Source organism: Desmodus rotundus, chromosome 6 (genome assembly GCF_022682495.2).
Source record: "Desmodus rotundus isolate HL8 chromosome 6, HLdesRot8A.1, whole genome shotgun sequence".
Taxonomy (NCBI): Eukaryota; Metazoa; Chordata; class Mammalia; order Chiroptera; family Phyllostomidae; genus Desmodus; species Desmodus rotundus.
The window spans coordinates 38,063,707-38,091,339 of record NC_071392.1 but is presented as its reverse complement, the minus strand read 5'-3'; the positions used below and the strand labels follow the sequence as shown (position 1 = coordinate 38,091,339).

The following is a 27,633-nucleotide window of genomic DNA, read 5'->3' as shown; positions in this document are numbered from 1 at the left end:
CTCGTCATTATTTGAAGATACTCCAGTTTGCCAATGTCAAGGGAGCACATTTAAGAATAAGTGGAAAATTAGGTAGCTCTCTAAAAAAATATAACAATGATTAAATCAAAAAACAAATATTAGAAAAAGACACCACACTCATTTGCCTCAAATATCCTAGTGCTTATGTTTACATTTCTGAACAGGACCAAAATAAGGTAAAAATTTGTTTGAACAGTGAGTGTGTTGCTTTTGTCTTTATAGAGATAGACTGTCCAATATTCTGCAAACCAACTTGGAAGCTGCTGTCGTTGTTGTTATCCATTGTCAAACATAATCCCATCAGAAAAATAAAGTCACAGGATGTTGAAACCTGAGAATGCCTATGCAATGTGATGCCTACCAATGTGGGTTTCTGGAGGGATGTGAAGAATTAGGGATATGTCAATAATAGTGAAGGTGGCTGCTACATTTGGAATGAGGTATTTTTTGGCTAACTGCATCAATGGACTGACTATACTGGAGTTTAGGAGGACCAAAGGGAGGATGAGAGGGGGTGTTGTAGGAAATGAGAACATAGAAGTAGGAGGATATTATATTACACAGAGCTTTGAAACTGATCGTAAAATCTTAGACACTGTTCTGGGGAGAAAATAACTGATGGGCGGGGATGAGGGCGGTGAGTGAATGTAAATGGAAATGAAAAACTGCCGCAAGATCAAGTAAGGAGAAATGTGAGAAGAACCAAGTTGAGGAATATGCTGAATCACGTGCTAAAGGTTCTAAATTATAGCATAACTGGAAAATTTGAAATTACGTCCTCTTTTTCAGATAAAAGTCCTATAACATTTACCAGAGGACAATTAGAAAACATGGATTGTATTGGGTGAACTATTTATACCATATAATTAATTTTATATTGAGCATCCCATCATATTACTCTCAATTTTTGTAACTTCCTTACCCGTTTAGAAATAAATAAAGCCATCATTTTCCACGAATACTTTGTATCCCTCTTGCTCTTTTAAAAATAAATAAGGCAAAAAGGTAAAGCTGTATATAAATGGGTTAGCAGGAAGACAGAGCTGTCTGTTAGAGGTTCTGACACTGTTTTTTGGGAGAGAAGTATGGTCAACCCAGACTACTTGCCTCACGTATTTTAATGTTTTTTTTGTTGGTTTGTTTGGTTTTTGCTACTGTTGGGCATTTTATAATTGCTTCAACTCCCAAAGATACACAGCTGCAAGAAATCAGAGAAGAGGTTAGAGCAATGCTGTTTTTGTTGTTTTCCGTCCCCCTGTTGCTGCTATAAGTTGTCTGTGTGTGGTGTTAGATGATTTCATAGAACTGGAGCATGGACATCAAAGGCACAAAGCCTGCTTCTGTTGATACAGCTACTACACTCACTACCTCCACTGTCAACCTTGCCAGCCCTCTCTCCAGGACTAGCATTAAATCATAGCAGCACAAGGTGAGAACACAGGAAGATGCTAGGCTATGCTCCCGCCACTTCCCACAGTCTCTGAAATTAGAGCCCCTGGTTTGAGTCCAGGCTCTGGGGCTCTGTCATAGGGTGACTCTGACTTTCACCTCCCAGAGGCTGTTTTCTCCTGTGCAACAACAACACACAAAATCTTTGCTACCATTTGTAGGATTGTTATTTATGTAACATATTTATATTTCCCAAAAATGAGCTATCAGGCAGATGTTATTTTCTTCATTTGACAGTTAAGGAGGCTGCTTATGCTCCAGAGGGTAGAACTAGTAATTAACGGAACTGAAATTCACAGTGATATCATGCATGGACACAGTGTTACATGAGAAGATAGCAGGCTTAACTGTTCAAGTTGCTGTGCTGTTCAAGTTGCTGTGTGATTTTTAAAATTCATAGCAAAAATTATGTGGTTTGTGTACTGAAAAAAAAACATTCTAGGAACAAAGAACTATTATTTCTAATCTTGCTTTACCACGAGTTGTCTTAACTTGTTTCTTTCTATGCTTAAAAATGATAACCAGAGGCTTGTGTAACAAATGGCATATCTGAGAAGCAGGTTTCAATATGTAATCATTGATTTCTACAGCATTCTTCATGATCCTCCCTCATGCCAGGGGCTACGGTTGCAAAACTGAACAACACAGTATCAGTCAGTCCTCTGGCACGTACACCTTTGTAGAAAGACAGACATTAAACACATACTTATACAACATTCATGTAATTTTAATGCACAGTATTCCCAAAAGACAATACCATATGCAAAATAGGATGGTGATTTAACTCAGGTGGGGACTGGGAATGGCCCAGTAGGAGAAAGCTTCCCTGAGGGAAGGACAGCTAAGTGGAGATCTGGGGCAAAAACCAAAGGTATGTTAGAAAGGTGCTCAGGTGTAACTCAAAAATTGTAGTTTATGGTTGTTGTTTTATTGTTATGATTACTACTCTATTGCGCTGAACCTTTCCTGAACCCTTCATTCCCACTGACCTCTGTTCTTGAAAACGTATTGCTCAGTTATATTCTTGCACTATCAACGGCTTTCATCTGTGTTTTGCATTTTGTTTTGCTCTCGTTCCCCTGTGCCTTGCAGCATTTGTCCCATTTTCTGTAAGGACTCTATTTATGTCTTGGTGTCATTTGGAAGTAGCTCTCATACTCCTAGGCAAAACTGCGTATTCCAGAATCAAGACTTCCACAGTACGTTATACATAACTATAGTATTGCCTTATGTTTCATATTACTTATTTTCCTAATGCCCAGGTAGTGCTAACGGCAGCTGTTTATATTTTATCTGCCAATCTATAATTTGCTATCATTATAAAATGAGCACAGAAAGTATTTGTTGAAAATATGCTTGTTGATTATGGTAGTTTTATGACTGTAACAGGGAGCGAGGGTAAGATTCTTGTCCTATATAGTTCCACTCTGTTTACTTCTATCACAATATGACACAGGTGGTATTTGTGTGTGTTGTAGGCTGATGATGAATACATTTTCACATCTATGTAAAGATATTAGAGCATTTCATTTTCCTTTAGCTATAAAATTTGACAGATTTAGAAAAATGGTGTGAAATGCATGATCTTACTTATTTTTCCCAACTTCCTGTTCCCCCAAAATGAAATCACCATAATATGAAATATTAATTTGAGAATTCAAAAATAAATATATGATTTAATTACACCTTTGCTAGTTAGAAGGCTCTGCTCTTGCCCTAAGTATTCTTCGATGGTACTTTGTTTTCAGCATTGAAAACAATGAGAAGGGGGTCTTATTAGTTCAAATAAGTAAAGTCATTTGCTCAATGTTTTGGTCTTATACTGAGTGAGGAAGTCATTGAAATAAAGATCCTCCTGACACCCAATAATGAGTGGAATCACAGCTGTTCGGAAGAAGAATGCCACGTGGTGAAAATTATGTGTAAACACATATCTCAAGCACTACTTTCCAGCATGTTTTCAGAGTGGTATAAAATTCTTCCTCTTAAATGAGAACAGAATTCTCAAGATTGTATCACTCTGTTTGTTACTCCACTTGCAGAAGAATATATGTTACACATATTGCCATTACTATAACTGGTACAAATTTGCCGTTTTAAAAATAAAGCAAATCTTTATTGGTGGTAAAGTCTTCAACAAGAGTATTTTTAACTTCATAGGCACAGATCTGCAAAACGTCAACTATAAATCAAGGCAAGGCAAGTAAGCTGCCTAGGTAAGTCACTTTAAGTATCTATAGAGAAAGATCAATGTGTGTGTTTAATGAATATATAAAAATTTGACAATCAGTACTACTAAATCATGAGAAGTCCCCCTTTCCATTTCTAAAATGTACTCTTTGCCCTGACTGGGTGGTTCAGCTGGTTGGAGCATGGTCCCATACACCGAAAGGGTGCAGGTTTGACTCCCGGTCAAGGCACACACCTAGGGTATCCCAGTCATGGTGCGGATCGGAGGCAACCAATCAATCTTTCTCTCTCACATCAGTGTTTCCTCTGTTTCTCTCTCTTTCTTCCCCTTCCTCTCTCTTTAAAATCAATAAACATATCCCCGGCTGAGGATTAAAACATCCTTTAACATTTGCTCCTTAAAAAATGGGAAGGCAACACAATGTTTGCAGATGATTTGCCTAAATATGTGCAGGAATAGCCTGCCAAATGGCAACAGCATGTTTTCTCTGCAAGGAGGGAGGACTCAACCCAAACGCATAGAAAAGGAAGTACACAACACAGAGTTGAAGAAGCAAAGCTAAATGGCATTTAAGCTTATACCTAAAACAAAAGAAAAGGAAAAAAAACACCAAAGTGGAATGAAATGCATGCTTTCAACTAACTGATTTTTTCTACTATAAAACAATCCTTTGAAAGAATTGATTTTAAATAGTCAATACTGATTAACGGATACTAATGGCTATTTGTTTTCCTAAATTAATAAATATTTTAAAGTGTATAAAATGTATCAGACATCCTGCTACAGAAAATTGTGTAGGTGGGTGCCTTGCTAGGTTAAACACATTTGATCCCAATATCGCTTTGAGGAAAAATAATATAGTTAAACTTTAATCTAGCAACACTGTGGTTAATTTAAAGTAGTTTCTAAAAACTCAACCAGCCATGGAGAAAACTGATTTATTTTGACTCATGTTTTAGGCACCAGCCATACTTTTCCCTCAATGACTATCCAGAAATTTATTAATTTATTAGTGTCTCAAAAGTAAAGAGCTTTCTTCAGTCTTTTCAGTCTGTCAGAAGCAGGCAGTGATTTTGATTATAATTCTCCTCTTCTAACCTACCAAACACTGTAGAATTCTAAGGTGCTTTACCTATAATCTAGATCAGTAAGTTATGAACAACACTAAATGCTATATTACATACTGTCACTTTACCTAATGGACAAATATGCAGGTTGAATTTTTACACAACTCTGTACACTCTGCTAAATTCCAAAGTCTGAATTCTCTAGTCAACCCACCATCTATTCTCTGAGAGCATTAGTGAATTAATGTTTTACACATGCCAAATGCATGCTGTTCACAAAGAGGGGGGAAAAAGCATTTAAAGAGACTCAAGAAAAATGCCTCCTGTCAAGTTGTTCAACCTCTGAAATACCTGATTGTTAAGCAAGTTGTGTCATCTCCTGCCAATTAGGTCCTGATGGGGGAAGATGAAAGGCAATTCCTTTACCAAAATAAAATTTGCCTTTATCCTCAGAGAGCTTTAATTCGAAACTCAAACAATGGAGCATAGTTTTACTGTAATACTACCTTCAGTTATCATCATTCCAATGTTAGTGTGCACGCATTTCTGCCTTTGCCTTCCTTCTACGGGTCCCCTTTGCCCTCTCACCTTAAAGCTCCCACTTTCCTCCACTGTCGGGAGGAAGGCTGCCGCTGAACAACGTTCGTTATATTTGTTGCTTCCTCTGTATTAGTCTTCAGCAGTGAAATGCAGATTTTGACATAAATGTTATGTTATGAGTGAGAGCATCCGAAGAACCTTTAAGTGTTGTACTTGATCCAGAGTATTAAAGTCTACAAAGAATTTCTGACCTATTTTGAACAAAAGGTATCAAATAGAAATTAATAGACATGCTATTTTATTATTCTTATTGTGCAATCAATCCATTGTTAGCCCAACCGGTGTCATCAAAATGGATTTTGAAGCCTATTTCTCCCTTAATTCCATCTCCCCTTCTTTCCTTAATCCCTTCCCTTCTTTTTCCTTCTTTTCTTCCTCCCTTTCACTTTGGTCATGTATATCATCCAACTCTTTCTTTTCTTGCGACATAAGGGCTCTAACAGCAGAATAACTTTCAATTCCAGATCTGTGTACATGTTATTGTGGAACTTTAACTTAAATCTGTTTTCTGCTAAGGCCATGTGCATGAGAGGAATAAAACACATTTTTCAACAGTAACAACAACAAAGAAGTGCTACGCATTTTAGCACAGTTGTATGTTAATCAGTATGGATTATTCCTGACATGAAAGTTGTGATATGTGTCAAATGCATAAGATGGCTTGTACTAAAATATGAGTGTCTATTTACAAACTTTTAAAGAGACTACTTAGTGTTATTTCTCTGAGGGTGTACACTGGCTGGGGATTTTAACTTCATGTTCTCATTCTAATTTGCATCTTGTGGCTTTTGCATAAGAAAAACAATAATAATTAACTCTTGAGAGATGAAGAACTGATCCTCAACAGTTCAGAGGTTATGACATGAATCCTACCTGCCAATATATGCCTTAGACGGACAATGCTCTAATTCTTATGATAGGACTTATCGCAATATATGTATTTACTAAACTGACCCTTCACTCATGTTACTATGAGAGTATATATAATAGCAGTATTACTGACAATCAATAGAATTCAAGGAAACTTGCTCTAAGAAAGTGATGCTTTAGGGATTTATTAAAGCAAATATGTGAAGGAAAATCTTTCCAAGAAACAGTAACAAGTGCAAAGACTTAGATGAAGAGAGATTCAAAATGAAAAGGAACTGAAAGAAGAAAAGGGACTCCAGAGTGTTAAGAGGGAGTAAGGGGAGAGTGGTCCAACTAATGGCACAGAGGCAGGAGAGTCCAAGACTAGAGAGCAGATTTCCCTAATGGCTAGGATTAAAAGCAGGCAAGGGAATGTTGAGGTGATAAGCTACCATTTGCTTTCTGAGACCATAGCTCTGACTTCGATGTAGAAACCAGACTGAACAATGCCCGCGGTTGTAGTGAGGATGGGGTGTAGAATGCATGTGAGTTAAGAATATTATTTCATCAAGTGTAACCATACGTCCGGGTGACCTTTATACCTCTGGTTCAGTGTCCAGCAAAAGTGTCTATTACAGACAGGTATGCTCTTAGAGGGAAATATATTTTGTTTGTTTGTTTGCTTCCTAAATACTTTCTCACTGCCTCTAGCTCATGGCCTTTTGCCATTTTTTGCCCATTATTCTATCTGACCTGAAACATGGCTCAACTTCCTAGCCTTAAAGTATGTACCTTTTCAAAAGTTTTCTTTTTAATTATATTTTAGAAGAAATTATGCCCACTTGAAGATTAAGGCTCCTCTGTCATTAATTTTCAAGGTTAAGGCTCTAATGTCATTATTATACCCATGTGTATTCCAGAATATTCTCATATATGTAATGCTGCGCATGCTCACAAAGGAATGTCACACATGCGCATGTTATTTACCAGATATAAGGTTTGGGACAGCTGCTGTAATATTCAAAATCCAAGAAAACACTAAGTTACATGATAGCAAAATTTATACTTAACAGCATAATAGAAAATCAATTCTAAAAACAAAACCAGCACCATCAACAGCACCACCTTTTGGGATACAGAAACCCAAAGACGAAAGACACCCAGAGATATAAAGCACTGACGAAAATGTGTTTGCTTTGGATATTTGCAATAGTGGGGTGACAGACAATGCCCAGACCAATTCCATCTGTACATAGAACTGATCGATTCCCAAACAATCACTCTGTCCACAATAAAGATTATTTCCTTAAATGGGAAACACACTGAAGTCTATATTTACAAGGACACTCGTATGTTCAGGCAGTCTAAATTTACCTTTTGGTGTGTTCTAAGGTGTTGTCATCCACTACGGATATAAACATGCTCCGTATATGTTATATATAGTTTCATTTACAAATATCATATATATACACATCATATGTAAATACTTCCCATAGAAAACACTTGTAGGGAACTACTACAGGAATTAAAATACTTTAAATACGAATCAAATTGCCTTTATTACCTTTTTTCTAAAGCAGACTTTATCTCTTTGTACCTACTGAGTTCTGTGACTATTAATAACTTGTTTCTGTATTTTATCTTTTTCTTTTCTCATGCTCTGTGTCAACACTCCACTAGAATTCACCCTGTTCATTAAACCTTTTTTTCTAACAGATGTTGCCTTTCTTCCTTTTACTCTTTCATGTCATCCAGGAGAGATCAAAGCATTTAGTCATTCTTGCCCATTGTACGCAGAGGTGTGTGGGTGAAACTTTGCATGATTCTTGTGTTGAGGTTGCTTCCCTTGTGTTTTCAAGTATTTTCTTTGATAATATTTGATATGTGTTGATTGCTTCAGTAGAAATCATCTTAAATCCAGCTACTTTTATGAGATAAAATAAAACAGTGTAAAGTATTGAAACCACATTTAAATTGTATCTTTTTTGAAGAGACAATGGGCTCATTCACAATAGATAAATATTACTTTTGTGAAAAAAAATCATAAACATTTTCTCTGAAATTACATGGTATAATTTATAATTAGACCATGAGTGCATGGGTAGAAATGTAAAAGACAACCATCTTTTAAAAATAATTGTCTAATGTTCCTTATTTATTTTTTTTAAATTTTGGGTAAAAGAAAATGTAAACACCTTAAGTACATGGAAAATTATGGCCTCCGTGTGCTTTTACACATTTGGCGGTGAGAGTGAAGGCAATATGGTATATGGAAAGGACTCTGAAATAGCTGCCAAAAGACTGAATTTAAGTCCAGCTTTTACCAGTAAGTAGCCATGGAATTTGAGAATATTATTCAACTAATCTGAGTTCAAATTTCCTATATGAGAGAAGATCTATACAGTAACTATAAGTTACAGTGTTTTTTAAGTATATATTTTTGAGCAAGAATTTTATGGAAATTGTGGTCACAGTCTAACCCTGGACATATAATATTCAAAAAAATGGATATCAAATATTGCTGAGCTTTGTGTTCAGTATAGTATTGTGTGTAAGTAGTTATGAGTATATTGACTTTTCCAACTTAATCATTTTGTACGCAACTGTTCCAAATCAAAACATTTTTCTTAGCAGCATAGTTGAAAAATGTCCTAAGAGATCACTGAAAATTTTAGACTTAGTACTAAGTACAAGGTAGAAAAATGAGTGGGATTAAAATTTTTGTCATTCATATGCCAAATGCAACATTTTTAAAAAAAAAATTTTATTTCACCCGAAGTTGGTTTTAATCCAGAGCCTGGAAACTACTGACTGCCTGGGATGGACTTTATAAACTACAGTGCATCAGGTTCACTTCTAATTTTTTGGATGTTTGCATTATAAAAAAGGTAATATTACGCTTACCAGTTATATAACCTGTTCTCATTCCTCTGTCAAATGAGTTATTACACCTTATTCTAGAAAAAATGTTTTTTGCATACATTTAATATACTGTGAAATTTTAGCATGAATTAAAAACAATTCCATATCACTGTCAGAAAAATTTGTTGTGGTATCAAAGAAGTATCTGGAATTGCTATCTAGCATTATGTAATATAAAAAAATAGGCATTCCTCCCTGCAAATCTTACATTTGCCTGCAAAATTTAGACCAGCTAAGGGCAAGTAAATAAGGGACGCTAGACATTCATCTTTTCCAGGTTAAGTAATTTAAATATGAGGTAAGACAGCTATTAGAGGCCAACAAAATATAAATCAAAAGAAGAAAAGTTTGCCAAGATAAAAGCACTTAAAAGGAGCCTGATCCCTGGCATGTATACAAAACTGCATTAGCTGCATTCAGAAGACCCAGACTTTTAGCCTCTGTGTAAGCTTCAGAATAGTTTCAAGTGAGATAACTCGTTGAAATAGAAGCTAGTCTTGTACTTTGTAATCAGTAAGCTATTTTTCAGTGGATTTACATAGTGTGTATTAGGTAAGTATTTTTAAATCACAGGAGAAATCTTGATGCATAAAAATGTTAACGAGACCAGTTTAAAGTCATTTCAGTGGCAGCAAAAGTCACACACACAATGAATCAGTGGCAGACCTGTGAATTGATTTTAGGTCCCATTAGACTCCCTTTTTAACCACTCAGCAATTCCTGAGATTGCTTTCAGTGACCAAAGATGCACAATTAAATTAAAATGTCAGACTGGAAAATAAAAATAAAGTAAAAATGGAAAGTAGTCATTATGTGCGGTTTGATACCTGGCAATTTTAAAAGATATATGTAAATATACAAATCTCAAAGCTGTATTCATGTACTATTATCAAATTTTCTATAGATTACTGAAGGATAATAGCAAACTATGCAAAGGTAGAAGTAATTGTGTCAAGTGTAAGTTGAAGGCCCATGCCGTTCAATATTTTAGGCAATGATTAAAGGATATCCCGTCACATAAATATGTTTCCTCAAATATATTTTTCTAGCTGAAATTTCTAAAGACTTATAAATACAAAATTAAATCTGAGTAAAAAGAGAAACTTTTTCCCCCAATCGTGGTAGTATTTTGAAATTTTTATAAGCAGAGATAGCTTGTAAGGCCTATTTACATTAAGCAAAATAGAATAAAGAGTATGCTTATCTTTAGTTATTTGATAATTTATATGCCATATAAAATTATTTTCTGTTTATTAGAGAATTCAGAATTCTATTGATACAAATATATCAGTACCCAGGCTTGTCTATGTTCTTGAAATATTACATGATCAAAATACTAAGAAAAATTGAAAGGACACATTTCAGTGCTAAATTTATGTTGAATGAACATTGGAAAACTCATTAATTTTATTTTAAATATTTTAAGAACTCTATTTCAAGTATGTTTGTGTCAGTGGTATAGATTCTGATTTTCCCTTTGGGGTAAAAATGAATTACAATTTTCTTTCTTTGTAGAACATTACCTCTCCTGTGTCTGAGTGAAAAATGAGTAGGTGGGTTTTATCTTTGCTCAACACCTAGATTAAATATACAGAGAATTAGTAGAAACAGAAAGTATTGTATGGGGTATAGTAGCGTTTATTTTGCTGACACATGACTCCCTGATTTATATTATTAGCATATCCTTTAAAAGACTCCATGAATGTGCCACCTCATGAACTTTCACCAAGATAATACGCACTGTCACATTTGCAACACAAAGAACTCAGTGTTTCTGTAAAGAAGCTTCCTAATAATGTAATGCAAGTTGTAATTTACGTTACCTGAAATTCAGTGTTTGAGAGGGTTTTGACCTGAGTATTACTGAGCACATAATGCATGTTGTAGCATATACCAGGGTTCCCTTCTTTTGTGTGTATATGCCACATTTTCTTTATCCATTCATCAGTGATGGTCATTTAGTTTATTTCTATATCCTAAAATTATGATTAATGCTGCAATGCACTTGAACGCTATTAAGCTAGGTAAAAAAAAATCCAGTCACAGAAGGACAAATGCCCCAAGATTTGCACTTATATGAGAATTCTAAGATAATTGACTCACAGAAGAAGAGCAGACTGGTGGTGGCCAGGGGCTGGGAGTGGGGAGAAATGGGGAGGGGCTGCGTCATGGGTACTCAGCTTCAGCCTGCAACATGAATGAGCTCCAGAGGCCAACTGCACGACACTGTGCCCGTGGGTCACAATACTGAATGATGTTCTCAAAAAAGGTGTGAAGAGAGATCTTGTGTTAAGTATTCTCACCACAATGAAAATTAATGAAAAACCCACACGGGGCGGCATCACACAAAAGAGCTATAACTGGCATGACACTGACGTTTACGTCAAATGGTATGGTTCTGTAACAGTTTACTAGTTGTGTGACGACAGGCAGGCCGTTGAAACGGACAGTTTCCAAAGTTGAAAACTGAAGATAACACTTCCATCACAAAGCTGTAAAAACTAAATGCTATACTATGGATAAGGCTATCAAATATGTAAATGATAGTCATTAATATTAATAAAAATAGTAAGAAAACATGGAGAGTAATTAATTATAGCAGGAGAGAAATTGTGCAGAATAAGAGAGAAGTCAAGCACATAATTTTCGTACAAAACTCACAAAATCAGTATAAGCTATTACATAAGAATAATATCACAAATACAACATGGCTTAGTAAGTTTTCACTTAAAATCCCTCTACTGTACAGGGGTGGGCAAAAGTAGGTTTACAGTTTTGAGTACACAGAGTTTGTTCTTGTATTATTTATTAATTATCATATTATTATTTATTTGCATTATAACTGACTTTTGTCTACCACTGTATATCTTATTTCTTTCTGGTTAGTTATTTGTTGTTTGTTATTTTTATTTTTTAAACAAAATGCCTTTAAATTGCTTTTACACATGTATTACACAAAATAGCATTATCTGGATTTACAAGCTTGGAGAAACCACACCTTAATGGTATGATATGGGTGAGAAATTCACATAACTTTGCATATTATAGCTTAATGTTTTAGGCACAACATAAATTCAGCTTATTTGCAGGCTCATGAAGTGAAAATTGAGTTTGCATGAGCCACACCGTGCTACAGAACATGTTTGCCTAATTATCAAAAAGAACCGGAAAACCATCTTTCCACTGAGGGGCTTTAACAGCGCCATCATCTCAGCTGTTTTTAAAATAGTGGCTTAGGGTATTCGGATGTTATTTTGATTTGTTATTGTTTTCCTACAAAAATTTTAGGTTATCTTCAGTATCTTTCACTCAGGATCAGTCTGGGCTCACATAATGTCACACTAAACATTCACCATAGTCTCAAAATGGATGTATCTACATGTCCATTCATTTCTCCCACATTTATACCAAACATAGGTTTTAGAACCAATTGTAGTAATAATAGTAGTCTCCTCTTACAAACTTGTACAATTCTTGACTAGCATCTCAAACTCAACTTGATCCTAATTCTCAAGCCTCCTTTTTAAAAATCACTGTACTCTATTCACAATGGAATATTTACCATATTTCCATTGGCTTTTTACATCTCTGTCCTTCTCTTTACTGTTGTTAACGTCTTAATTATCTTCCACACCCACCAATACTTCACCTACTTTTCAAAGTCCAGCTTAAATGTAAAGGTCTTTGTTCGCTTCATCAACGAACTATAGAAATGATCTCTGAAAGTATAGTCTTTTGTTCACTTCATCAAGTGTTCCTTATTTACACTCATCACCTTGTTCAAACTAGGCATGCATTAAGAAATTTTGAAATATGAAATCAACATAAGATGGAATCCCCGACTTGACCCCCTAAATCAGAGTTAAGGATTTTACACTTTATCTCCCACTGCAGGCTGCTGGTGTTTCCTTGCAAAGGAGTGGGTTCTAGACTCAGACTAGAACCACCACCAAACGGCATGCATGCCTTGGGCTTATTACAAAGTACCCATGGAAACCTTAATTTTTTCATTAGTTAAAGGGGAATACTAAGAGTACCTACTTCATAAAATTTTGTGAAGATTAATTGAGGTAATATATTCAAAGTAGGCAGTATAGTACATATATTAATTATTCAATAACTATTACTTATTGGGAGTATAATTGTTATTTTTACTGAAGTCTTCATCTATGTTGAAGTTAGATGTTTATGTATATATGAGCCGTTTGAGGCAGACATTTGCATTTTTATACCTCAACATTAGTATTAGGACCCTGTTTAAAAACATGTTTTCTGTACTTTTACTAGTGGACTTTATCTCTATTGAATCATTCATCTGAATACAAATTGCTTCCAATATCACTTGGCCATTGATTGTAGCAGCTGAGCAGAACGGCAGTGGTAGATCTGAGGAACCCTATACATGAATCCCTCCATTATATCCTAATGTTCCCTCAAATCTTTTCAATAAAACCTCTTTTCCAGAAATCTGGTCTTATTATTGTATCTTTTCTTTTCACCTTAGTGCTATTTTATTATGGCATGCCGATTCTCATCACCAGTCTTTGCTATTTCTACCTCCCCACTTCCCATCCTGTCCAAACTGACTCCTGCTGCGATGCTGGTCCAGTCCCACCTCCACAAGGCTGCAGTGGACTACTCTGATCGCTGCCTCACCGCACCCCAGGATCTCTTTATTTCCTTATAATTATTGTATTTATAGTCAGTGCAGGGAAACACACCTTAGCGACTTACATAATGGTATATCTTCAGGGCTGGTTCTAACTGCATGTGTTAGCTTTCACGGTGAGACTGCTCAAGATTTATAAGGATAGGTTCTTCCCACGTGAAAAGCGCAAGTGCTTTCATGAGATCTGCATGAATCAGAGGCAGAGATTCCAGAGTTTTATATACACAAAGCTATGACATCATATTTATCTTCTCAGTGTTCCAGAACAATAGTGAGTTCTTTCCTTTCCCCGCAGAAATACGGACTTCCACTATGTATTTATATATTTATACTTCAGTGAATGGCAACAGACAGCCTATAGTGTTTGAAATTTTACCATAAAATATCTGAAAAGTTGCCATCATGTTAAAAGTGTTGTGCAATTGGAAAACAATGTTTTGTTCTCCTCCACCCTCTTGAAGTTCAATTTGTACAATGTCTAGGATTCCTGGGGCTGTTCTCTAGTTAATTCAATGGGCTGATCTCATTACGTTTTTGTGACAATGTTTTAATAGCTAAATGTAAAACAGTTTACGTGATATTAGAAGCAACAACATTTGATTTCATCTATGAAATAGTAAATATCTTGCACAAACACCAATGTAAGAGTCATCCTGAGTTTTATCTTTGCCTTGCCTTCTACAGCTGAGCTGTCCCATACTGTAGCACCAGCCCTATGAGGCTACTGAGTATGTGAAATTATCTAGACTTAATTGAGTTGAGCTATAAGTGTGAAGCACTCTCAAAATTTCCAAGATAGCACAAAAATAATGTAAATGTTATTAGCAATTTCATATTGATTATAAACTGAAATGGTAATATTCTGTAGGTAAGGAGTTAAATATATTACTGAAATTAATTTCACTGATTTATTTTTACTCTTTCTAATGTGGCTACTAGAGTAATTACAGTTATAGTTGTGACTTGAATTATATTTCTCTAGACAGAACTGTTCTAGAAAACCCTAATGTAGAATCCAAGGTGCTAATGTAGGGTAAGAAGGTCTGTGTGTAACTATTAAAACAGGCTCTTCTATTTATTTGCCTTAAGAGAGCTGCTTGATTCATTTCTACTTAATGTTTCCCTCATAAAATATGTGTTATGTTCATTTTTTTAAACCTCGGGTTAGCTGGTTACAGCTTTGGAAGATAATAATTGATGTATTCTGAGTGCATGAGACATTCTCAGGTAGGGAAAGAGCAGTATTAAAACCATGTAGAGCATATGTGTGGAGCCTGGAGCAGCTGAGAGCCCTGGGGAGCCCTAGACCAGAGGCCGTTACACTAGAGCCAGGGGTGTCCCCAGATGCAGACGTAGGGAACAAGTAACTACCTGCTTAAAAAGCACCACAAGGTATCTTCTTGGTGTGTTGCTGGAGTTACCTTCCTTTATATATTTTCTAATAGTACCTACATTTATGGAATTGTAAATCAAAGTATGTATACATACGTCTTGGTTAAAATTAAGTACCAACAAAGCTGGAAAGCATATACAATTAAAGTTAGCAATAGTAATGCAATGTGACTATGATACTGCTGCATGTCCTGAAAAGCAAACATCTTGCAATATTAGCATGGTTCTAGTGACTAGAGGCTACAGACTGGAGGGCTGGCCGTCCTACCCTTCTCTGTGCTCTGGGATGATTTTGTTCCCTAACCACTTTTTTCTACATGAACCACAGCAGCCTCTTACTTCATGCAGCCCACTGTGACCTTACTTTGGCCTTTACTTGGCAGGACTACAGCGGTTGCTTATGGAGTCAACCGTTGTTTTTTTTTTCTCATTAGCTCAAGAAAATTAAAGGAATATTCTTGGCACTCACATGATCATAACCTCAAGCCAAAAAAAAAAAAAAAAAGGCACTGAAGTCTTCAGATTTTACATGATTATGAGGTAGTTTTCCAAACAATTTAGAATATACTTATATAATTTTTCAGATCATCATGAAAGTGAACTCTCGTGGTTTTAAAGAAATCAGCAAGGTAAGTTGCTGATGCCCACTTGAAACACATAGCAAGAGGAGGCAAATGTATTCTGATTTGTGGAAATTCCCTCTAAGCTTATCCTGTTATTTTCTGATGTTTCTTATGTATGAAACTAACACCTTTCTTCTGACCTCTATATCCAAGCTGTACTTCTCCTATCTTACACTTTGGCTTCAAAGGAAGTAATATAGGCAAGGAGATAAAAAGATAGAGGAAAGAAAATGCAGAACTAGAGTTCAAGTGCACAGGAAGAGTCATAATGGGAGACAGAGAAGAAATACGATGAAAAGCAGGTGAACAGGCAATGGGTTTTTGTGTCTTGTAAAAGGTAATATTGATAAAAAAATTACAGTTTTTATGGATGGAAATTCATAAAAACATTTTATGAATTTCCTCTTAAAAGAGATTGTATGGGGGAATGAGTGTTGAGGAATCTAAGGGGGCACAATAAGAGAAAGAGTAAGTCTGGGAGGCAAGCTCCAGTGACAGGCTAGCTCCAGTAAAAGTAAGATCATTGATCTAGATAGTTCTTGAGAAATAGAAAAAAGACACATTGGTTAATGGCTGTATATGATTTAGTCCTTACGTCTATATTGACGAGTTGTGAATGAAGGCACTATTCAGAAATTGAGTACCATACATAAAATTAATTTTAATAAATAATTAATAATGATATCATTGTACCAATATGCCCTTTAGAAAACTTTAATTTTTCTCCCAATTATTTTTCTGGCAATAGATAAACCAGATCTGCTAAAACACGAAGCTAAATATCCTATGAATTAGGAACTGAATGTGAATATATGTATTTTTGTCTCTTAGTGTTCTTAGGAATAAAATACTGTGAGAAAAAAAGTTTTTTACAATTGAACCAAATAAGTAGTAGAGGGTAAAAGGATGTTACTCTCATAACTATGGTGTTTATGTATCAACTATTCAGGGACAACAACTTTGTTAAGCAAAGTAACTTGTACAGGTGTACCTTCCAACATGGTTCAAGTATTGAAAGACCAGGAAAGAAAATCCTAGAAACCATTATGGACTTTCTCTGCCCACATTTGGCTCAGGCTGGGAATGCAAATGAGGGATACACTGCCTCTGAGAAATAATGAGTAGTCAAGAGGAAATCACCAAGGAATCCTGACTGTGCCCACCTAGGTTAGCTTACTAGAAAGTAAACTGTCTCCAGTGTAGGATCCGAGAAAGAGGAAAAGATGTTATCTACTCCAAACAAACTCCTCATTGTTTTGTCAACATATCTAAATTTTTTAGCTTCAGTATTTCCTCATATGCATAAACTTGTGTCCGTTGGGCTAAATAATATAAAATGTTGAGAGAGAACTCAATTAGAAGAGATTAGATTAAATGCACAAATTAATCCACAGAACACTAGCGACCACTTAAATAGCACTTAGGCCAAGGGGACTGGTACTAAAAGCATCTGATTCAAAGTTTTGCATAAAAGCAAACTCTTATTCTTGGTGGAAGGGAAGAACCTGACAAAACATTGTATTTTATATGTAGATGTATTGGTTGTCATTGTAGAAATGACCTTGCAGATAACCATTAAGCTTCATTGCATTTCTTAATGTCCTTTTGGTTCTATCATAAACTGAGGTCATGAGATTATGAGAGTATTTATGGAGCTAATATGTTCCAGTTCTCATCTGAGTCCATCTCTCTTTAGATTTCCTGCTCAGTACATAGAAGAGGCCCATTTGGAATTGGAGAAAACATCCAGAGACTTCTTTGAAAAGCTATACTTGTCCTAAATCTGCACATATTTTTTTTTAACGGATGTAAGTTTGAAGGGGAAATACTATATATCATAAGCCACTTGGGAATACATTGTCTCTTAAGGATGACTTACAATTTTCATTTGAGTGGCATGGATGCTAACAGTTTAAACTCAAAACTCATCTGTGCTCTAGCTCTGAGTACAGATGATCATTCCTTCCATGAACTCTGAATGAATTTTTATGATAAACACATACATGTGTATGAAGTATGTGACCTCACTGGCAGTTGTCTGCAGTGTCAAGTACTATTGGCAGATACCCAAGAGTTGATTGACACATCTTACAGAACTGGAGTTAATTAATATGTCTACCAATTCCCCAAAGTACTACAGGAAACAGAATATCTGCTTAATACAGCAATCAATGACGTACTGTGTGTGGTCAGAGGGTATTCACTGTACAGCAAGAGTAGGTTTGGAAATACAGAAATCAGGAGTGTAAGGAAGTACTGCTATTAAAATGTGAGGAAGGTAAAATCAGGTCTGCTTAACTGAAGAATAAGTGAGCAGGCTATTTTGTAAACTGCTTATCACTTTTAAAGGGAATTGTTAATTTCCTCCATGAAGTTTTTAAATGACAAAGGGAGTCTTGATTCACTTCAAAAGCGATATCTTTATTTCAGTGACTATTGGCCATCTGGAATAGTAGCCCATAAGGTCCTTTTCTAACAATGACTTTCAACAACCCTGGGAACTCAATGTAAGACAAGTTATTTTAAAGAAAGAACACTGCAAAGAAAAAAAAAATGAATGTCAAAATTGAATGTCCATGAAATCCATGACAAAGCAAAAAGCAAAGTGTCCTTTTTTTGTACAATAAAATTATTTAACATATATAAGGGCTGGAGAGTTTAAAGGAAGCCATTTCATTATTTTATGTAGTGTGGGGCAAGTAACAGCAGACTGTATATATTACTTCTAAACTAGAATCTAGGACAAAAATGCGTTCTGTTCTTATCTGAAAAACCATCCTTGCAAATAAGGTACTGAATTCAAACTTCATGAAAGTTATGAATTCTAATCTAAAATTCCTGCCCTTGGTCTGGTTGCTATTTTATTTCTTACTCTTCCGATCTTTCCAGTTTCCTTATTCTTTTCCTAATGGTATGAAGCATGCACTGTCTCTTTTACCAAACTCCACAAATAGCATAACTGTTTAAGCCCAAGGGTAGTATCCTAAGTACCAGCATACATCAATTTAAAACAGATTCTCTCTTAAGGAAGCTTAAGCATTGAAAATTAAATGTTATGTCATCTAGAAAACCATCTTGATAATTTATTTTCCAGGAATTCCTAGATAGACTGTCTAGACTACTCTAAATACCCTAGGTAATTGAATAACCACCTTCTTGCTGACCTCCTAAACAGCGTGGGCCAGGACTTCCCAATATATAGTTGCCACACAAATAACGACCACTGAACTTCTTAAAGAAGACCTCTCTCAAAGGGTCTGAGTTTCAGAGTATTAGAAAAATACTTGCACCAACAAAATATAACCAGAGACATTGAAGTTAAGAACAATCTAACAATAGCCAGGGCGGGGGTGGGGGGGGTGGGGGCGGGGACAGTGGGAAGAGGGGGTTACAGGAACTACTATAAAGGACACATGGACAAAACCAAGGGGGAGGGTGGATGTGGGGGAGGGAGGTGGGTTCACCTGGGGTGGGGTGGAGGGATGGGGAGAAAAGGCATACAACTGTAATTGAATAACAATAAAAATTTTTAAAAAAAGAAATTAAGTAAAATCAACTACAAAATAAAAAATACTTGCACCACAATATCGCACATCAAAGGAGATCACATGGGGTATTTATATATTTATTTCAATCAATGAAATGGCCTCCTCCATTTGCCCGAGTAAATGGCCCGGCTTCAGAGCCTGTACTTTTCCATCCCCCCATCTATCCATAAGTCAGCAATGAGTAATTAATTGATGAATTGAGAAGGAACATGTTGTGAACTGTACAAAATAGTAACTTCAAAAAGAAAACAAAATGAACATTTTTGGGAAAATGAAAAAAATATGGCAACAATATATGGTATTTTAACTTAAGGTCATCTAAGTTTCAAATTTAAAAATGAAGGAAAACAAGACAAGGGCAGAATCACCTGGCGAGAGTGAGAGCCGCGTGCCATCATTCACAGCCTCTGATGAAGTGAAGGTGACATTTAAGTACTAACATGAAAGAAAGCAATGGCTTTCAGCCCTGAGATGCAGGCTTATATTTGAAAAATGATAACTGACATTTCTAGCACCTACGACCTTTTAGACAACATTCAACTCTCATAACAACGGCATTAGGTGCAGGCCACTCTCTACGCTTTCTAGATTAGAAACAGAGACATGGAGAAAATAAGGAGCTTGCTCCATTTCAAGCATCCAGTACTGAACTGAGGTTGGACAAAAGCCCTGCAGTCTGAGGCCAGAGGACATGCTTTTAACAATGATGGGATTAGAACTGCTTGAGTTTCTAAAGCAAAAATGTCAATGGGTTGGGCCCTGCTTGGAGGGTTGGAAGGAAGTGGGACGTAAATAGTCAACTTCTCACTTGAAATATATGAATACTGAAGATCAAAGAGGATTTGTTTAGTTTTGTTTCACATATTGTGAGACAGAATCTCAAAAAGGTTAAATAATTATTCCAGGGCTCCACAGCGAATAAGTTGTAGAACAAGATCACAGTCAGATGTGACAACAAAGGCCTTGTCTTTTCCGCTAACCTGTGCTAGGAGCTCAGCTCCCTGATGCCGTCGCTCTGACAGCATGATGACTGGCAGATGCAAGAGGTGCAATGTAATACTAGGGGCTTTTCTAGAGCTATCTCCAGAATATTTAAAAAAAATGGATCACCCCAGGTTCCTGTTCTAGGGTGCCTGACTATTGGAAGTGTCTGATAAGGAGGCAAAGAGGGAGAGATTTATTTAGAAGGTGCTAAAAAGTTGTGTGCAAAGGCTCCAGAACCATCTTCAAAAAATAGTTCCTAAAACAGTGTCACAACATCATTTTGATTTCTAAGCCTTGGGTTGAAAGAACACATTTGTGTTGGTTTAGGACTTCTTAAGAAACTGCAGAGAGTCTGGAGTTTAAGTTATAAAGAAGTGGCTAACATGTAAATTATATTTTATCTTTAAGGTTCCAGAAACATTCTGGGAACGAATCCTTCTTTGGGGAGTATTCCTGAATTCCAATTTGGAAGCAAATTCTGTCACAAATGATTTTCTCACTGCATGAACACTTTCATTTTAAGGATTTTGAGCCAAAAATTATAAAAGGGCTTATAATTAAAGGCTATTGATAAGCCCAGTTCATGAAGCTGCTTTTAACATTAGTAATTTTTTTCTTTAAATACTCCCTTACTCTCAATTTTTACTTACATTTACCTAATTTTAATCTCCTTACTAAAATGTCTGACTCAAACATCTTTGAGGAATCACAGATACATTAAGGAAACATTTTTTATCCCATTTCACCAAAATAGTAGCCAAAAATATAAAAGCATCACTTAGCCAAGCAATAACGCACATGTAAATACTTTAGATCAAATACGAGAGCAGATCACTGTGCACGTGTGTGACATCGTTTTCATCCCTGGGCGGAAGAAAACAACGGGGTGGCAGACACTTCTGACTGCGGATGGAAAGGGAGGAGAAAGCTGGCAATATCCAAACGAAGGAGAAACCCCGCGCACTCAGCCTGCTGACATCTGCTGCTGTGTGAGATGGATTTGACTCTGTAATCCGGGGCGAAAGCAAATGCTCGCTTCCTTCCTTCCTCCTGTTCCTTAGTTATTGTTGAATGATGGTCTCATTGTTTTTGCATTCACAGATTAAAATTAATAACAGCCTCTGAATTTGAAGTAGGTCTCAATGAATAGGGAACCACAAGCTCAATGAACTGAAGAGATTAGTGGTGAAGCATCTGAATAAAAAAGGGTCATGGGCAAATGGTATTTTTTAAAAGCCAGCTTTACCTCAGGATGATGTCCAATTTCGATGTAGGCGCAAATTGGATGAAAAGCCCCCGTTCCGCAGGCGTACAAGTGAGTCTGATTGTAAACCTTAAGCACCTTGATGAAATTAGCACATTCGTTCTGTAAGACAAAAGGAAAGCGGTGAGTTTTAGCACTCAGCGTGACTGCGTATCTAGGGTGCTGTGTATGATTGAACAGACCTTTTTATGTGTCCATTTTTACAGCATTTTAGGGCTTATTATTCCATTGTTTGCTCATATTATATGAACTAAAAACACAGAAGTTCTTACTCTTTGGGGGGCTAAATAAAATATTTTCTTTTACTAACTCTTTCAATGAAATTATTTGTAATTTATTCAAAGGTAAAGTTATAGATAACCAGTAATCAAAGGTGCCTTTTCTAGAAATGAGAACAGCAAAGTATTTGATTAATTAAAAATGAGATTAATACAATGGTGAAAATTTCTTTGCAAAAATCAACCTTGAATTTCTTTTTAGAAAGGAAAAGAAAAATAAAAGATAATATAAACTTCTCTTAAAATATGAGGCTTAAATATCAGTAGTAACCCTGATGCTGACTTCTGAAGTTCAAATTGACTTTGAATTTCAAAAGCGCTGCTTGGTAATGAGCTCTACAGACCCCAAGAAGTTAGAGCTGCCTACTCCTGAAAAATATCACGTTAGCCCCAAAGACAGTTTGGGCATATATAAGATGAGATAAAGAAGATGTTAGAGTTCAGAGTATCTGTAGGCTAAAGGGTATTTTGTAGATTGGGTATAACTAAAAAATACTTTCCAGAGGTCCCTGGACATGATGAACCCATCCGTGGAATGCCTGCCCATTGAGCTGTGGATCCCCCAAGTAATGAGCAATTACTGATGAGGAAATTCTAGTCATATCTTATTATTTATAGAAGTTCAGACATTCTTGGCATTTTATCTTCTGAATAAGGTATCACTTACAAAATAAAATGGACAGAACTATTTATATTCTTTCTATAGACCCATATTTTGCCATGTATAATGCATACCCACATATTGGGCCTAAACCTTTAGGAAAAATCTTTTATTTTAATTTTTAATTCAATTTATTTATATTTAGATACTTATTTTCTGATTTATAAAGGAATTTTAGCATTTATTTTTTAACATATTATAGTACAAGAAAGTTTATGTAACTACAAATAACTACAAAACACAAGAACAGATACAAAGTACAAGAAATTTTATGTACTGGTAACAAATTTACAGTTTTATGCATCGTAGAAGGCCAAGAACTCTTCGTCGCTGTTAATATCAGAAGTATCATCTTCTTCAACTTCTACATTAACTGTGTCTCCTGAAGAGTCACTTTCCTCATCTCAGTAAATGTCATCATCCTCAGTTCCATCCATAGCATTGCTGATACCATATTTTTAAAACAATTTCACAACCACTTTCTTTTTGACACAGTTCCACTATCTTAGGATCCAATCACAAACCTGGGTGATAGATGCTTTCTTGATGCTGCCTCTAGATGTTAAATCATTACCATGCCCTCCACTTTTTCTTCATTCGGGCCTTACAGGGCTTGCTTACTGACATATTAAGAGGTTGCAGTTGGCTGGTTACCCCACCAGGTATCAAAGCAAGTTGGGTTTTCAGCTCCACTGTGATTGCCTTTGCACTTCGTGTAACATGGACTTTTCAGTGATCAAAAACAGGCAAATGTGTGGTTTTTTTTTTTTTTAAATAATCCTCCAGGCCCTCACAACAAGACTTTGTTAAACCAGATTTCCATGCCTTCTTCACTCATCCATTCTTTTTCATGCATGTGGACAATAACTCCACTTGGAATCTTTTCTTTTGGAAACGTCTTTCTTTTAAAGATGATCATACGTAGTAGCTTTGTCCCACCTGCACAACAGGCTAGAACAACAGTGAAATGTGTTTTCTCACGACCACTAGTTCTAACAGCCACGGTCGTTGCTCCTTTGACGCCCACAGTTCTGTCGGCTGGCACATCACTTGTGAGTGGGACCTCATCCATACTGGCGATTTGGGACAGCTCAGACCTGTCAGTTTTTTGAAGACTGGTAACATAAGAATGAAATTCCAAAACTTGATTCTTTTTTAAAAAATAATATGTTTGTGGTTTTACTACAATTGTAGATTTACAATTTGTAGCATTTATTTTTATTTTTATTTTTTTAAAGATTTTATTTATTTGTAGACCGAGGGGATGGGAGGGAGAGAGAAGGGGACAAACATCAATATGTGGTTGCCTCCTGCGTGCCTCCCACTGGGGGCCTGGCCTGCTACACAGGCATGTGCCCTAGACTGGGATTCGAACCCGTGACCTCTTTGTTCGCCAGCCAGTGCTCAATCCAGACAGGGCCCAAAACTTGACTCTTATAGGCTGTTGGACGTTTGGAGTCAAGTTTCATTCATGTCCTCTTGCTCAAACCTTCTCTCTTCAAGAAGTTAAAGCACCATTTAGGTGTCCCTGAGAAACCATCGATTTTTTTTTTTTTCTTGTGCAATCCTTTTATGTTCTCTCGTATCATCTCTGTCGAAACAGAGATCCCAGTTTGATGCTGCTCCAGAATCCAGGTCTTCACCTCCTGCTCCACCTCTGGCCTCTTTGGAGGTTCCCCTAGCATTGCCTTCTTCTGTTTAGGCATCTGAAGGAGCTGTTCTTCCTCTTGCCCCACAATCTGCTGACACTCTCCATGGGAGTAGGTCCAAAGTGTCTCTTGGCAGCTCTGTTGCCATGTTTTTTAGCATATTTAATAACTTTTAGCTTAAAGTTTGCAGTGTACAAAAACTGTTTCAACATTTTCCAAGGGCTTTTGCAATAGCCTGCCAAAAGTGTACAAAGACAAATGTTGCGCACTGTTCACCCTATGGTAACAAAGTCGGCATCGCCTGTCTTATCAAGTGGGTAACAATGGGCATCATCTGTTTACTCTGTGGGTAACAATATGTTGCTCTTCATTTCATTTTGCTGAATTGTTGGCCTAAACTGCTTTCACTGAAAGTTTGTCATAAGTTCAACAAAGCTGATTATCCAGGGTATTCCAGGGTACTGTTTTGCATACAGATATCATTATTGCTTTCTAGAGTTACACTATTAATGCATAAGCATAAATAAAATAATTGGAAACATTTATATAGGTATAGAATTAGTACTACCTATGTGTAATGCACATCCTTAATTTTCCCTAAAAAATTTGGGCAAAAAGTGCACATTATACACATTAAATTATGGTATTGTATTCTATATGCAAATCCAATGGAAGAAAATATTGTTCTATTATCCATGTTCAGGAAAGATTTAAGGGAAAATGTCAGATATTTATAATATAAGTTGGATAATTTTATTGTCAAACAAATCCCAAGCAAGAAATGCTCAATTTTTGCAAAATATTTGAAATAGATGAATCTATATTAATATTGAAAGAAGAAAACCTCAAACTCTGCAAATAGCTTCAAAAAATGTTATGGTCTACCATCAAATCCCAAATCTCAAAAATTGAATGCATATAAGTAGAAAATAGAAAATATGAGCTCATCATGGAATACATATCTACTTTGAAAATATCTGAGTACTTATGTGATAAACAAAGTTGCACTGAATATCATTTTTGTTGCTCCTAGACTTTCCTAATTACTTAAATGTTTTTGCCTATAAACATTTGGAATTAAGACCCAAATGTGTAACTAGAAGCGCAGACAAAGATCAAAAGCAAACGACAGTAGAAGCAAGGTTGGGAAGCGCACTAGAGGACTGGGTTGGTCCTGGCACCTCTACCTGGGTAACAGCCCCAAAGTCACCCTCTGTGACTTACAGAGGGGAAGCTCAGAATGCACTGGAGCTTATATAGTCGGGGGCAGTTTAGGACTGAGGTGTTACAATAATTTAAGTACATTTCCCTGTGACATCTCTATTCTGTGTTTACATCTGATCATATTGGGCTTAATTCTATTCTTTTCCTAAAAGGGGGGGCAGACAACCAAACTTGATTGGAATAATTGATATTTAAATTCAAAATATTGCTTCCTATTTATTATCACTGACTTTTCTAAGATAAAACCTGAGGATGTCCCATAAACATATTGTCCTAAAAGTGAATTATATAAATTTCAAGTTATGACTCTTTATGATTTCTTAACATATGCTGAGTAGTTTAGGAGAGTAACTACAAAAAACAAAACATCTCATTTCTCCAGCTGTTTTATGCTACATCTCATTTCTCAAGCTTTTTACTTTTGTCCGTTAAGGCATTATAACATATAAAACTAAGCTCTGAAATCAACTGATTTTTCAAGTTGCTATAAAGAAAACTTTCCTCGTGTAAAGGGTACATGGAGCTCAGCCATGTTGCACTTTGAACATGGTACATCTTAAGCAAAACTGTGAAACTGATACAACTTAACTTCTAAGACTCTTAGCAACAAAGTTCCCATTCTCTAACAGTTACTCCTCTTTCCCCAAGAGGGTAGGGCATGGATGCTTGGGCAGAGGAAAGAGGTCATGGAGAAGGAAACTGCTGATAAACTCATTTACAAAAGAAGCATTCATGGGTCTTACCCAAAGGATTTATTTGTACTTTTAAGAAAATTCAGTCATTTGCAAAGAACTCATTTTCAGGAAACTGTTTTATTGCATCCCTTTCTTGGAAACATGTAGGTGGCCACACACTCTGCTTTTATATAAAGATAGTCATCCTTGACTGTGGGTTGATTCAAGATTATAAATAACCAGTTCCATCACCATATGTTGAAACCAAGAAATTGGCTGCATGCATATTGGTAAGCAAATGAATATTCTAATAAATAATAGTAGTAGTCCCAGATGGATGTTTTGTTCATTTTATAAAAGACAGGATTACAGTTTCTCTGCCATGCTTTTAAAGACACTTCATGCAATTTTGAATTCTCTAATCCTATTAATAAAACCTAAGTGCATCTTAGAAATTTAAGAATAGACTGTAATTCTTCATAATAAAAAAAATAAAAGGAAGGAAATATGTTACAAACATGGATATTTGTGACCACAAATGAAGGCCTGCGTCACCTCAGTAACTGTTCTGAGTCCTAAAATCATAGGATTTGCGAGTTCTTATCTCTTATAGATCAGATAACTAATTGGCAAAAATTAATGATTGAAAAGTTCTTGGGGTTCTTGAAAACTATGCAAGAGAGTCATACTGAATATCATAATTTTAATTTGTTCTCTATTAACTGTCAAAGAAGAACTTCTATAATGTGACAGCTATTCCTGTACAGAGCAGCTGAAAAAAAAAATCAACGTCAGAACTATAGCTGTGAAACCTGGCAAATGCTGCACAGCATTCTCCCTGCCGGGGAGGCCGATAACAGCATCTATCTGTGCTGCAGAGCAGCTAGACCCACCCTGCTGGCCTGAGGCCTGGAACGATCCCTTTCATTTCCCCCTGAACTCTCCCAGTTGGCAGCAGGTTGCACTGTTGCCATGCCCAGGGGCTCGCTCAATATTATTTTGAAGTGAAGGTTGATGCAAATAAAATGGAGGGAAATTTCCTGGGTTTATAGTGTGTTAAGACTGAAATGAAACAAAGAAATTGAATTACATACTTTCAAAATTGGTTCAAATAGCTTCGAGAAAATTCAACAACAACGGAGGAGGAAACAGTGAATTAAAAGAACTGGATAGAAAAAACCCCAAAACTTAAAAGAGACATTGTTAGTAAGGATTTGTTCTTTAAACAGAAAACCTACATAAAAGAGTATTAATCCTATCATTCATTTGCCTTCATTCTCCGGCTTATTGCTGCCAAGGTTTCTGAGTGTTCCAAAACAGGATATTCATTTTATTTGGAAGCAGCCTGGACATTCCATTATGAAAGAAGGAAGCGTGGCAGAAAGAGGAAACACACTTCACACATTTCTGTTCTGGGGAGACAGAAGAAGAGTGTTCCTGACCTTTTCCTGAACCGTGATGATTCTTAAACCTCAGAATGTAATGTACTTTTTGGCATCAAACGGCTGCACCGCTTTGCTCAGCACTGGCGGATTTACAACGTAATAAAGAGAATGTAATCAGTTCAA

General features: G+C 36.2%; 1 protein-coding gene across 2 annotated transcripts in view; it reads right to left on the bottom strand.

The window, feature by feature from the left end:
- SEMA3A (semaphorin 3A) overlaps window positions 1–27,633 on the bottom strand; it is a 461,493-nt gene that overhangs the window by 101,403 nt on the left and 332,457 nt on the right. For both annotated transcript variants that reach the window (XM_024559089.4, XM_053925978.2), the window contains one exon: window positions 21,562–21,681. In XM_024559089.4, coding sequence (XP_024414857.2) covers window positions 21,562–21,681 — 120 coding nt within the window. The remainder of the gene's footprint in view (window positions 1–21,561; window positions 21,682–27,633) is intronic.